General features: G+C 44.1%; 1 protein-coding gene across 5 annotated transcripts in view; it reads left to right on the forward strand.

Moving 5' to 3' along the window:
• Nucleotides 1-13,131, forward strand: part of Il1r1 (interleukin 1 receptor type 1) — a 73,430-nt gene that overhangs the window by 40,063 nt on the left and 20,236 nt on the right. For 3 of the 5 annotated variants that reach the window (XM_076833369.2, XM_076833368.2, XM_076833371.2), the window contains exons 2-4: nucleotides 2,354-2,430; nucleotides 5,574-5,676; nucleotides 8,100-8,163. In XM_076833369.2, coding sequence (XP_076689484.2) covers nucleotides 5,668-5,676; nucleotides 8,100-8,163 — 73 coding nt within the window. In that variant the 5' untranslated portion in view covers nucleotides 2,354-2,430; nucleotides 5,574-5,667. The remainder of the gene's footprint in view (nucleotides 1-2,353; nucleotides 2,431-5,573; nucleotides 5,677-8,099; nucleotides 8,164-13,131) is intronic. The other 2 variants (XM_076833370.2, XM_076833373.2) reach the window with 1 other exon arrangement.

The raw sequence follows: 13,131 nt of genomic DNA on the forward strand, positions 1-13,131 counted from the left end.
GGGGCACAGGATATTATGGTGTATTAATTTACTGGGTGACTGCATCTCTTTCCTGTCCTTGGTTATTTTATTTTGTGTGGGAAATTCAATTTGAAAAATAACACGGTGGACTAAATCTGCGACTTTGTATTTATTGCTGGTGTTTTCTGAAGATATATTTTGCATTTTACCATAAACCACTTTTACGATGGATATGGATCAGTTGCCCCTGAATAAGGGAGGTCTTGTTTACCCAGTGTTTCTTGGCCTATTAACAGTTTTCCAGCTGGGCATGGTGGCACATGTCTGTAATCCCAGTGACTCAAGAAGCTGAGGCTAGTGGATCCAAAATTCGAGGCCAACCTTAGCAATTGAGTGAGGTCATAAGCAACTCGGTGAGACCCTCTTTCAAATTAAGAAAAATAAGAAAGACTGGGGACTGTAGCTCAGTGGTAAAGTGCCCCTGAGTTCCATCCCCAGTATCAAAGCGTCAAAGAATGAACGAACGAAAGAAAGAGTTAGTTCTTGGTCTCCAGCTCTGTTCCTGATGCTCTCTCCTCAGAGTTGTTCTCATCACCAGTTCTTTTGCCAGTCATCTGCGCATGAGCCCTTTATCTCACTCCTTAAGAAGAATTCTACCCTTTCCTGTGTGATTTCTGGTCTATCTCTAGACCCCAGCGGCCCCGAAGCCATTTCTATTCTCCAACCCATACTCAGTACCCATTTTCATTCCTTGCTTTCCTTGTCTCTAGGCCATCCTATGTGTATCATACAAAGATGGCGGGTGGGTGGGGTGGCTTCCTTCCTTCCCTCCTTCCTTTCTTCCATAAGTGTTTGCTGAGCTCCTACCAGATGCAAGTGTGATGGGACCCTCCTTCCAGAGCTTGGTTTGCTTCTTAGAATCAGCTTTGAGTTGGTTGGAAGTCCCAGATGCCACTGGACTGGACCAGGAGAACTGAATGGAGACATCCTAGGGGGCACTGTGACAGGGCTTAGGACCAGGGCTAGGACCAGAGCTAGGATGAGAACTGCAAAGGAACAGAGCAAACTGGAAGATGGCCATAGGAGAGTGGGTGGGGCAGGGTGTTGACCTCATCCCAGGATCAAGAGGATGGAGGTTGGGAGTGGGTCATATGCACAGGGATATCCAGTTAGATGGAAACTCAATTTCTGTATAATTCCCTCAGCTGCAGAGAGGTGTCTAGGGCACCACCCGGAGACGGGGAAGGCTCTGTCCTAGGGTCCTTTGCATGGAGAAACTGGGAAGGCTGGAGGTTTGGGCAGTGCATTTCAGAGGAGTGATAAACATGGAGGGTGGGTGTGGATGGCTCAGCAGTGGGTAAGCAGTCGGCGATAGTGAGTACAAAAATTCTTAAAGGAAGTTTCTGGGTCCAAAAAGAAGAAGAAAAATGAAGCAGGTTTGGAATGTGCGGAGTCAGCCTCTCTGTACGAGTTTTCTTGAACCTGCCAAATAAATTCATCCCTCATCAACCTTCTCTTCTCCCCCAATCTTTAATTTCCCTGTGACTTTTCTCTATAATACCCTCAGCTGCAGAGGTGTCTGGGGCACCACCTGGAGATGGGAAGGCTCTGTCCTAGGGCTGGGAACAGGAATTTCAGGGAGTCTTCCCTGTGATAGGGTTCATGCTGATGAGCCACTGAGGTTCTGATGGCTTCATGCGATGTACATTCTGTCTCTGAAGGGTAACAGGAACAATCGGTTAGGATTTAGTGTGTCTAGTCGAAGCAAAGTGCTTAGCATTGAATTTGTCAGGCTGCTTTTTGGATGGATATTAAAAGGTCTATGTGGCCTCACAAGTTTGTTATGGGCCCAAGGAAATGACTCAGACATGAAAAAAAAAAAATCAGTCTACAAAATATTAAAAGAAAACACAAGGGAATGATGGTGAGGTAATCTATAGGACCGAACCGCAGGGCCATCTAAATCAGCTTTTATGAAGTTATTTTAAATTATGCAATATGGGGTGCAGGTCTACTGATACACTTGATATAAGGAAGATCAAGGACTTGGAAAACGAGTGTGCTGGTCTCAAAAGGGGCTGTTCATTTTCTCTGGCCCGTGACACCCCCAGAGGACATTTGATTCATTTCTGCATCCATGTCTGGCAAAGTGCGTGTGTCTCATCAAAAATAGTTTGGGGTTGTAAGACCCTCTGTGTTCCCCACACCTGTGACTTCATTTCCTAAAAGGGTTCTGTCCTCAGGGCTGTGGGACACAGGTCTTTTAAACACTCAGCTCGTTTTTGTGGGCACAGAAGCCTTTCCCACCTCAGTTGGGGTCCTGGCGGCAGCTGTGGGTCCATCGGGCCTCTAGATTCAAACTTCACTCCTGTCCTCTTTCTTTCTTCCCCAGGTAGACACGTCCCCTAAAGATGGTGACCCCCTCCTGAGAAGCCGGACCACTTCCCACAGGAAAAGGCCTTCTCCAAGGTAACAAGGCTGGGTCACCCCAGGATCCCCCTGCTTTTTCTCATCAGTTATTGAAGCCCTCCACCCTTAGCTCAAGGTGACCCTGACATGACTTGCACCCTAAGCAAAAAGATTTTATATTTCTTGGCCCACTTTTCTTAGGGGAAGCTCTGTGGTGCTATCAGATTTAGATTTACTTTGTAACTGGCACTTGAATGTTTGTATATATTTAGGAGGTCCTATCATCTGGGTGGGCCTGGAGGTCATGAAATTAAGTGAAAACAGCTGGGTACAGAAAGACACACACTGCATGACCTCACTCATATATAGAAGCTGAAGGAGTTGATTTCAGAGAAGAAAGAGCAAGACAGTGATCCCGAGAGACAGGAAGGGAAGGGACAATATCAGATATTTGAAGGAGTCTATGACTCAGTTGAGAGCCACTGCCTGCTCACGTTTTCTGGTCACCCAAGCCCCACAGCAGCTGTGAACTCTCAAATGATGATTCCCAATGTGGGAACAGAGCTCTCCTCAATTCTAGAACATTCCAGGCCTTCCTGTCCATTTTTCACTTTTCTTTCACTTTACACCCAAATTCTTCTTTCTTTCTTTCTTTCTTTTCTCCTCCTCCTCCTCCTCCTCCTCCCCCTCCTCCTCCTCCTCCTTCTCCTCCCCCTCCTCCTCCTCCTCCTCCTCCTCCCCCTCCTCCTCCTCCTCCTCCTCCTCCTCCTCCTCCTCCCCCTCCTCCTCCGCCTCCTCCTCCTCCTCCTCCTCCTCCTTTGCAGGACTGGGGATAGACTCAGGTGCTCATGTATATTAGGCAAGTGCTCTATTGCTGAGCTACATCCCTAGACATTAAAAAATTTCATTTTGAGGCAGAGTCTCACTGAGTTACCCAGGTTGGCCTTGAACCTGGATTCCTCCTGCTTCAGATCTTCTGAGTAACTGGGATTAAGGTGTGTGCCAGTGCCCCCACACCTGGCTGTGTTTGAAGTTCTGATTTTGGCTAGAGACAACACTGCTGGCCTTGTCCCCGGAGATCTAGGCCTGGTTAGCCCCAGTGACACCCTCTGATCTCCTCTGAGCTCTCTGTGGGTCCCTGAGCCTGTCCTCCTAGCCTGGGCAGCCCTCCTTGGCCGCCAGTCAGCCTGCCATCCCCACCCTTGTCCCCAGGCACACATCTTGCCCTCTGGATGGCCTGCCCTCTCATCTCTCATGTGGACCTTCCTGGTAGCCTGTCCCCCTCTTGTCACTAGGTTATATTCCACCCGGGTGCCAAGATTTCCAAAAAAGAAAACCTAGCCACACCCCACTGCACAATATAAAATCACGAAGTGATTTTCTGCCATCTTCAGATGACAGTCCAGCTCCTGGGCACACCCTTCATGTCGGGGCACTTTGGGCCACTCCAGTCGCACCTCTTGGCACCATCCCCTGTGGACCCAGGCATGAAGATAGCCGTGATATAATTGCTCAGTGGGACAACAACTAAATAGAGAAATGAATGGATCACCAACAACATCTCCCCGACACCTGCCTTGTCTTCTGACTGGCCATGCGGTTCAGAATGATTAACATCAGAGGGACCTTGGCGGACACTGTTTCTTCTGAGCCCTTTCAGTGTGGCGATTCATTTCATCCTCATAGCAACCATCAATGGCAAATGCTGTCATCAGCCTCACTTTGTCACTTGGGGGCACTGAAGCATGGAGGCTGAACTTCTCTCCATGGTGCCCTTTGTGTTTGGGGATCCCCAGCTTAAACAGCCTCTCAACTACTGGCACTAGGGAGCCAGTCCATGTCAGCTCTATCTTGGAATTTCTGTGTTGTCTGAGGGTATCATGGGGTTTGTGTTGACATTTTGGCGGGGGGGTATTACCAGGGATTGAACTCAGTGCTACTCGACCACTAAGCCCCATCCCCAGTCCTATTTTGTATTTTATTTAGAGGGATAGTTTCACTGAGTTGCTAAGTGCCTCTCTTTTGCTGAGGCTGGCTTTGAACTCACAATCCTCCTGCCTCAGCCTCCCGAGATGCTGGATTTCGGGCGTGTTCCACCACGTGGGGCTTGTGTTGACTTTTACTGGGAACACATCTGGATGAGTCCCTCTCTGATGCTCTCACTCCCCTTGGTCACGTGACCTTTACTGCCCATCTCTAGGCTCAGTGCTGACCCGTTGACCCCTGGGTCCTAGGGACTGATGTGGATTCTGGACGGCTCCTGGTGAGGGGAAGGGGGTTACTCCCAACTCTTTCTTTATTCCAGTTTGGGGGCAGAAGTCAAGCCCTGCACCTCTATTTTATAGACTGTTTGAGTAGGGAATGACTGATGTCATCTGCCTCAGTGCCCACCTGTGCCAGATGAGGAAAGTGAGGTCCAGGAAGGAGTCACGTCCAAGATCACACTGCCCGGGGTGGACACCAGTGGTCTTGGACGTTTGATCATCAGAGTTGTTTGTCTATGATCAATCTGTGATTATACCTTAGACACGCTCTCTCTAAAGACACTTTGGCATCTTCTGCCTGCCTAATAATCGGACAAGCCTGATCTTGTGCCTCCGTGAACCACCAGCTGCTGTGCTCAGATGATTTCATAATGCCCTCATTTTGTCATTGATGCACTAATGTGAGTGGTAGTGATGCCCGGAACTGGTAAGCAGGAAACTTACCAGTTCCTGGTAACTTTCTTCTCTTTGTTCCTACTGTGAGGACTTAAAACACACATCCATACAGTCCCAGAGAAAGGTCAAAAGCCAGGCTACCAGGCTCCAAAACCTTCTACCTTATTTCATAACCTGAATAGAGTTTCAAGTATATATGGCAATAATACCATTAATCTAGACCAATTTGGGATAAGGCCAATTTACTTGAATAAAGTGTCAGAAGCACATGATATTTAAGGAATGCAGTTTAACTAGTCTGAGACTGGTTTTCAAGGCTTGAGCCAGACTTAAGGATCATCATCCTGGTACTGGGAGTAAAGTGACGGGAATCTGAATAGGTGTGTCTTGCATGCTTAGAAAATCTTGTAGGATTTTTGTAATTTTTTGATTGTGCTTCTTAAAGAGAACACTTTCTAGTTAACATTCCAATGATTGCTTGTGTTAAGTCTGAAGGAGAATCATCTTAAAATATTCTGTACCTGTGTATTTACTTACTTACAGCTACAAATAAGAAGATAGGCCCCTTTTGTCTCCAGAGCCGAGCACAGGTCTATAATTCCATGACGGACTTAGGAGGCCAAGGCAGGAGGATTGCATGTTCAAGGTCAGTCTTGGCAATTTAGCAAGAGCCTGCCTCAACATAAAAATGAATGAATGAATGAAAAGGGCTGAGATTGTAGTTTAGTGGTGAAGCACCCCAGGATTCAGTCCCTAGTACTGTCAAAAAAAAAAAAAAAAAGAGGCAGATTTTTTTTTATTTTCAAAGCATAGAACTACATGGTCTCCTCTGAATCTAATGGAGGGGATAGCTATTTATTTTGTATGCTTTTTGTTTGTTTGTTTGTTTTTGTTGTTCATTCCGTGAGACATTATTAGGGGTGACGGGGTTTCAAGCCCAGTGCTAGATGCTGAGTGGGCAGAGATGAGCAGGCCTTGGCTCCTGCCCACATGGGGTTTCCCTTGCCAGGATAACTGCAGGAAAGTGCTGAGAGCCATGACAGATGCCAGAGTTGCTGGGGTGACCCAGAGGAGGAAGCCAGGCTCAGGTCCACTGAAGGACCCATGAGAAGCTCAGACTCAGTAGCCTTCTGGGGTGTGGGAGGCTGATGGAGTGGGAAGGGGCCAAGACAGGGACAGAGGGAACAGTGATGGCAAAGGCTAAGAGGCTGGCGCACTTGGCGAGGCCACAACTGAAGTCCTCAATGTTTCCAGGGGGTATGGGGTGTGTGGAGACTTAAGTCAGAGCCTGGCGTGAAGCACCCCTGTGCTTTGCTAGGGGGCGTGGGCACACCCGAGAGCCAGTGAAGGTGTTTTGAACAGATCATTTGGTGACCGATAGTTGGTAGGCTTTCTGGATTGATTGGCAAATGTCAGTCCTAGGCAGAAAGACAGATTTGAAGCCTGCTGCCCTAATGACTCCAGACGAGGACTGGAGATTGCTTGAGCTACTGTGCCACCAGCCATGGTCATGAGTGACCTGGGTGGGCTTGGTGATCTGCAGAGACGGAATGGTTAGGCCTGGGGAGCGGGTGGGTGGAGTGGTGGCAGCCTTAGGTTCACTGATCCTTGGTCTCATTTGGGTGCACACCCACGTAGGTTTGGAGCTATGGTGTGCCTGTTGGGGGAGCACTGGGGACGGAACTTTTGCTGGGACAAGAACGAGTTTCATTTGGGGAGCCTATTGAGTTTGAGGTACTCATGGGCCCTGAGAGGATTTGTGCAAAAGCTAGCTGGAGATACAAGCCTGGAACTTACTGCATGTCACCATAAGGTCCCTGTTCAGGATTGTTAAATAGGAACATTCAGAGAGAAAAAGAGGCATTATTTTGGGCTTGGGAGGGTTCAAAGGGTAGGCAAGTGGGACATGTTTGTTTTTCTCTTTCAAATTCACTTGATATTATTTTATGACTGTTCTGCAATGAGTGCGTTCTCCTTCCTGACTTGCTATCTTAGGCACTTAATCTCGAGTTACACTTCCCTCCATGGAAGTGGACAAAGTCTTTTGCCATTAATAATGAATGACCAGAATCTCAGTTTATTGGGTAGCCCAACTGCTGACCAGAATCTGTTGTAGCTCATGCTGTGTTGGTGTGCAGAGGCTGTGGGGTTTTTTTATTCTTTTTACTTTTGTGAAAACATTTGTATAAGCTCATTTATAGATTTTTTGGAAAGTATAAAAAGTCCCAGAGAAGAAGAAATCCGACCACAAGAACCAACCTGATCTTAATAGATTATTAGTCTTTTCAGTGCTGTTCTGTATTATGTTATATTGTAGAAACAATTTGATCTCTTGCATTATGAAAGCAAGGCGTGACCTTTGTGCTGACGTAGAAGTATGGAAAGACTTTTGCAAGTGGGTTCTGGCAGAGGGATACATTCCAGGTGGGGAATGGACCTTTACAAGTGGAAGCAACCTGGAAGAGGTCTTGGTTCCAGAACATTCCCCGCCATCAAAATACTTACATATTCACATCTTTTTAATAAAACGGTGTAATATTTCCATATGACCTATGCACATCCTCCCATATGTTCAAAAAAAAATCTCTAGATTACTTATAACACTTAATGCAATGTAAATGCCACGTAAATAGTTATCCTACTGTATTGTTAAGGGAATAATAACAAGGAAAAAAGTCTGTGAATGTTCAGTACAGATGCACTTTTTTCCCCTAAGTATTTTAGATCTGCAGATGTGGAGCCTGTGGATATGGAGAGCTGATTGTAGTCTACTTTGATATAGATTAGATCTGGGGGTGAAGACAAGGGGGATACAAGACTAGAAATGTCTATTGGGGCAGATGATGGAAATTTTTTAAATATTAAAGTGTCAAGTTTGCTCCCAGTTCTGTCAAATCTTTCCCCACTCCCATTTTCTAACCAGAAGCCCAACATGGTAACATCAGTGACGTAGGAACGTATCCATTGGTGGGATTGGGGCCAGGGACAGGTGGGACATCAGTGCATTTAGAGACTTGCTGGAATAGTAATGTTTTTTGTCTTTTTTTTCCATTCTTCCATTTTTTCCAGGAGAATATGAAAGTGATACTCAGAACTGTTTGTCTCACAGTTCTACTGATTTCTTTAGAAGCTGGTAAGTTAAACACGTCCTTGTGTTCTTGTCTACTAAGAAAAACTGATTTAGAAGACACCAAGAACCTTCTCTAATAGTCATTTTTTTTTTTTTTTTTCTCACCGGTTTCTGTTATCTTCCAGGACTGTCCTGGTCAGGGATCTGTGTAGCTGGAAGTTTCCTGCAGATACTTCACCACTTTTTCTGTCACTCACAATTGGGAAACCGAGGCCTAGGAAGGTTAATAGCCCAGGGTCAAGGGGCAAGAGCTCAAACCTGGGTCTCGCTGGTGGGAGTGAGATAAGGAAATCTTGGCTGTCTTTGGAGAAGGGGTTATGCAGTCTTTAAGAGCTTTCTACTACAATCCTTCAGAAGATATTATTATTTTTTATTCCTTCATTTTCTCTTTTCCCTTCTCCATCCCTTATGTGAGTTTCTTGGGCCCCTTCCATATGCCAGGTACTAGGTGCTGGGGACGCAGCAGTGAATGTTCCAGACAGAAGTATCTGCCTGCAGGGAGTTTGCATTCCTGTAGGGGAGAGAATACATTAGATAAATTAATACACAGTGTGTCATATGGTGACAAGGGCAGCGAGGAACAAAATAGGAAAGCAGGGTGTATAGTTTGGGGATTGGAGTGGGCAGAAGGTTAAATTTTTTGATAATGTGGTCTGAAAAGGCCTCACTGAGAAGTTGACTTTTGATTTGAACCTGAAGGAGGGGGAAGGAGAAAGCTATGTGGATGAGGGGTGGAAGTATCCTGAACTGCATGTGCAAAGGCCCTGAGGCTGAGTGCCTGGCATGTTCTAGAAGCTAAAATACCAGTATGGAGCATATGGCAGAAGGGAAGTCATAAGAGGTGTTGTTATTTGGTTAACGGGGGGATGGTAGAGGTTTGTTTGTATAGAACCTTGCAAGATCTAAGGATCTTAGCTTGCAGTCTGACTGAGATGAAAAGACTGCAGGGTTTTTTTTTGTTTGAAACCGGAGAGGGGATCTGACTTATATTTTAATGGGCTCTTTTTGGCTCCTATTTTGAGAACAAATCCTAAGGAGGCAAAGGCAGAAATAGAGATGCCAGTTGAGAAGCCATTGTGCTAATACAGGCAAGTTAGTTGGTGACGGACTCTAGGCAGGAAATGATGAGGCTTATCTGTACGTGGCAGGGAGTTGGGGGGGGCACATTTCAAACAGACTTTGAATCTAGACCCAACAGGGGTTTTCAGATGGATCGATTGTGAGGTGTGAGGGGAAGAATCCAGGTCAACTCCAAGGGTTTTGGCCCGACTTAACCAAGGTGGAACTGTCACTGATGCAGTGGGGAAGGGACTGGACGGTCACTCTGGGCGTGGGAAGTTCAGCTGTCCCTTGGATGTCTAAATGGTGACATTGACAAAGCCCTGCAGAGCTTGAGAGAGAGGTCTGGGTTGGGATGGAAAATTGGAGGCCTCGGCAGCAGGAGACCTGAGAACCGAGCTGAACATGGTCATCAAGTGTGTTTAGGAAAGATGACGACTTCAAGGCCATGCAAGGACTGGTGAGCTGAGGGCTGGGGCGGTGGCTCAGTGGTGAGGTGCTTGCCTAGCGTGAGTGAGGCCTTGGGTTGGATCCCCAGCACCTTGAATTCAGAAAGAGGAGAAGAAAAGAAGAAGGAGACGGAGAGGAGAAAGAGAAGAAAGAAAAGAGGAAGAAGAGTAGGGGGAGGAATGGGAGGAGGGGGAGGAGGAAGAGGAAGGTCCTGAAATATGGGAGGAGAAACAGATAAGTATCCTGAAAGTCAAGTCAAGAAAACACTTCAGGATGACAGAACCAGAGGGTCTATGTGTCAATTGAAGATTTGTCAAGCGGGACGGTGTATGAGAGTCGTGTATTTGGTTCAGCAACTTCAAAGTCACAGGTGGCTTTGGTCGGAATGGTGCTGGTGGAGTGGGACAGATCTCACACCATGGAGGCGTGGGTCTGACTGAGGAGACCCAGTGGCTGCTGCTACAGCTGCTCCTCCTAGCTGGCAGTCTTCACTCTGTGCCGGGACCGTGCCAAGTTCCTAGCCTCTTTTATTCCAGGCATGTTTTAAAAAGATTAAAATGTTTAAATATTTTTTTAAAAAAATTTTAAAAAATACTTAAAATATTGACTGGAGTATGATCAATATTCAACGAACCTTCCATAGCTGAAGTGCATGATTTGAATGTCGACATGCATAGACAGTTCTGAAGCCATGATCACAATCGAGACGATGAATACCACCATCACTTTCTAGTTTCCATCCTTCAGAATCCCTCCTTTCCATCAATCCTTCCCCATCTCCTTCCTCATCCCTAAGCAGCTGCTGATCTGCTTCCTGTGGCTAGCGATTAGTTCGTGTTCTCTATAATTTTGAATAAACGGTATTATATGGTATGTGCTCCTTTGAGAGGGAGGGAATCTGATTTCTTTCCTGTTGTTGAACATATCAATAGTTGATTATTTTCCTACATAGTAGTATTCTATTATGTAAATACAATTTGTTTATCTGCTGACATGTTGATGAATATTTTGGCTATTTTTAGTTTTTTTTTTTTTTTTTCTCGCTGTGCTGGTGATTAAAACGAAGACTTTGGTGTCCTAAGCAAATGCTTTATCACTGAGCTAAAACCCTGGCCCTATTTCTGGTTTTTGAGAATTAAAAATCAAGGATTTATAAACATTGATGTACAGGTTTTTGAATGAGACATGTGCTCTCATAATTTGGGGGTAAATAGGAGTAGAATGGCTAGATCATTTAGGAGATGCACATTTAACTTTTTAAGAAAATTTCAGAGTCTCCTAAACTTGTACCATGTTACATCCTCATCAGCAATGCACGGAAGTCCCAGTTCCCCCACATCTTCACCACCACTTGCTATCATCAATCTTTCTTCATTCTAATCTGATAGATGATATCTGATCCTGGTTTTAACTTGAATTTTGCTAATGACCTTGAGTTTCATTTCATGTGAGTATTTGTCATACATTTATCTTTTTTGGTGAAATTTCCAAATCACCTATCCATTTTTTTTTTTTTTTTTTTGGTGGTACTGGGGATTGAACCAGGGCCTTGTGCATGCGAGGCAAGCCCTCTACTAACTGAGCTATATCCCTAGCCTCATTTTTTTCTAATTACTTGTTTTCTCATATTGGGTTTTGAGAAATCTTTAAATATTCAGAATACAAGGCCTTTATCATATATGTGATTTGTAAATATTTTTTTCCTGTCTTTTCATTTGCTTATGGTATCTTTCAAAGAATAGAATTCTTAATTTTGATGAAGTCTAATTTGCCTTTCCTTAATTTTGATGAAGTCTAATTTGCCTTTTATAAATTGTGCTTTTGGTATTGCATATAAAAAGATCTTTGCCTAACCCTAGGGCATAAAATTTTCTTCTAGATGTTTAATAGTTTTAAGTTTTACATTTAAGCCTATGATTCCCTTTTATTGATTTGCAATTATTGTTTTATGCAGTTAAAAATTATATGGGAAAAAAGAGAAATTACATGCCCAAACTACCTATGTATTTTTAAAAATTCTATCTATGTAGTTTCATATTTACCTCTGTAGTTACTAGTATTTTTTCTTTTTTTTTATGTGGATTCTATTTATCATCTGGTTTTTTTTATTTTTAGCTTGAAGTCTTATGCACTTTATTTTTTCAGGGTAGGTATACCTATGATGGATTTTCTTAGTTTTAGTTTATCTGTAAATGTATTCATTTCACCATCATTTTTGAAGGATGGTTTCTCCAGATATAGAATTTTTGATTGACAGTCATATTAGTTTTAACTGGATGAAATGTTTTAATATGTCATCCAGCAGCCTCCTGGCTTCTGTGGGTTCTAAGAGCCCATTGTTGATCTTATAGAAAATCCCTTGTATGTAATGAGGCATTTCTCTCTTGTCACCTTCAAGACTTTCTATTTTTGTCTTTCTACAATTGGACTATGATGTACCTAGGTGTAAATATCTTTCAGTTCATCCTTGTGGGTTAACCTTGCAAAATCCGTACTTCCTGCAGTAAGTGACCACTGTAGTTATTACTTCTTTAATTTAAGGGTCAGCTAATAATTGGCCTTTCTTTAAATTCCTTGACCTGATAAGTTTTATACCCTTCGCCAAGGGTTCTAAGATTTGGGTATGCCTTACCACTCTGTCTTAGCCTTCAATTCCTGCTTATGTCTGATCTCTGAGTTATCTGGATGTAAGAGACTGGTACCTTTCCTGGGCATGTGAACAGCCCTACCTACGTGAGCACCCTTCTTGATTCCCTAGGAATGTGTCAGAGCTTTCCAAAGCCCCTGTGGACTATGGATCTTTGTCCTAACTGGCCTTAAGCTGCCATCATATTGAACAATTGGCCCTGAGTTTGTTCAACAGACACGCTGGGTGTAGGGCATTTCCTGTGCAGTTCCAAGTCAGGTCAGTAATAGCACTACTCTATGAATGTGACTTCCAGGAACTGCCAGTCAGGTCAAAGAGTGGCAGTGCTCGTTAGGACTTTGAGGACCTACAAACCTGATCTGTTCTTGAAAGTCTACTCTTTTTCATAAGCTGCTGTGTTTGCAAAGATTCTGGTTTTCATGGTCCGATAGAGGGGATTGGGAGTGGTGTAGTTTACAAAGCCAGAAACCTTACCGTTCTAACTTGGTTCAGCAGATTTTCTTTTCTTAAATAAATGTTCTGATAGTTGCAAGATTTTTATTTTTAAAAAAGTCAATCCTTTTGTTGTTTTTAAGGAGGAATGATTTATGGAGACTCTTACTCTGCCATTTTGGAGTTCTGCCTCTGAAGTTCTTTTAAATATTTTTCTTTGCACAAGGATATACAATTTGTTAAGAAGACTTTTCTTTATCCACTGCGTTAATTTTGCACTTTTGTCAAAAATTGATTAAATATATTTGTGTGAATTACTTCCAGGATCTCTATTTTGTTCCAGCAATATATTCATCTGTATGCTAATATTACCCTATTAATTA

Source organism: Callospermophilus lateralis, chromosome 14 (assembly GCF_048772815.1).
Source record: "Callospermophilus lateralis isolate mCalLat2 chromosome 14, mCalLat2.hap1, whole genome shotgun sequence".
Taxonomy (NCBI): Eukaryota; Metazoa; Chordata; class Mammalia; order Rodentia; family Sciuridae; genus Callospermophilus; species Callospermophilus lateralis.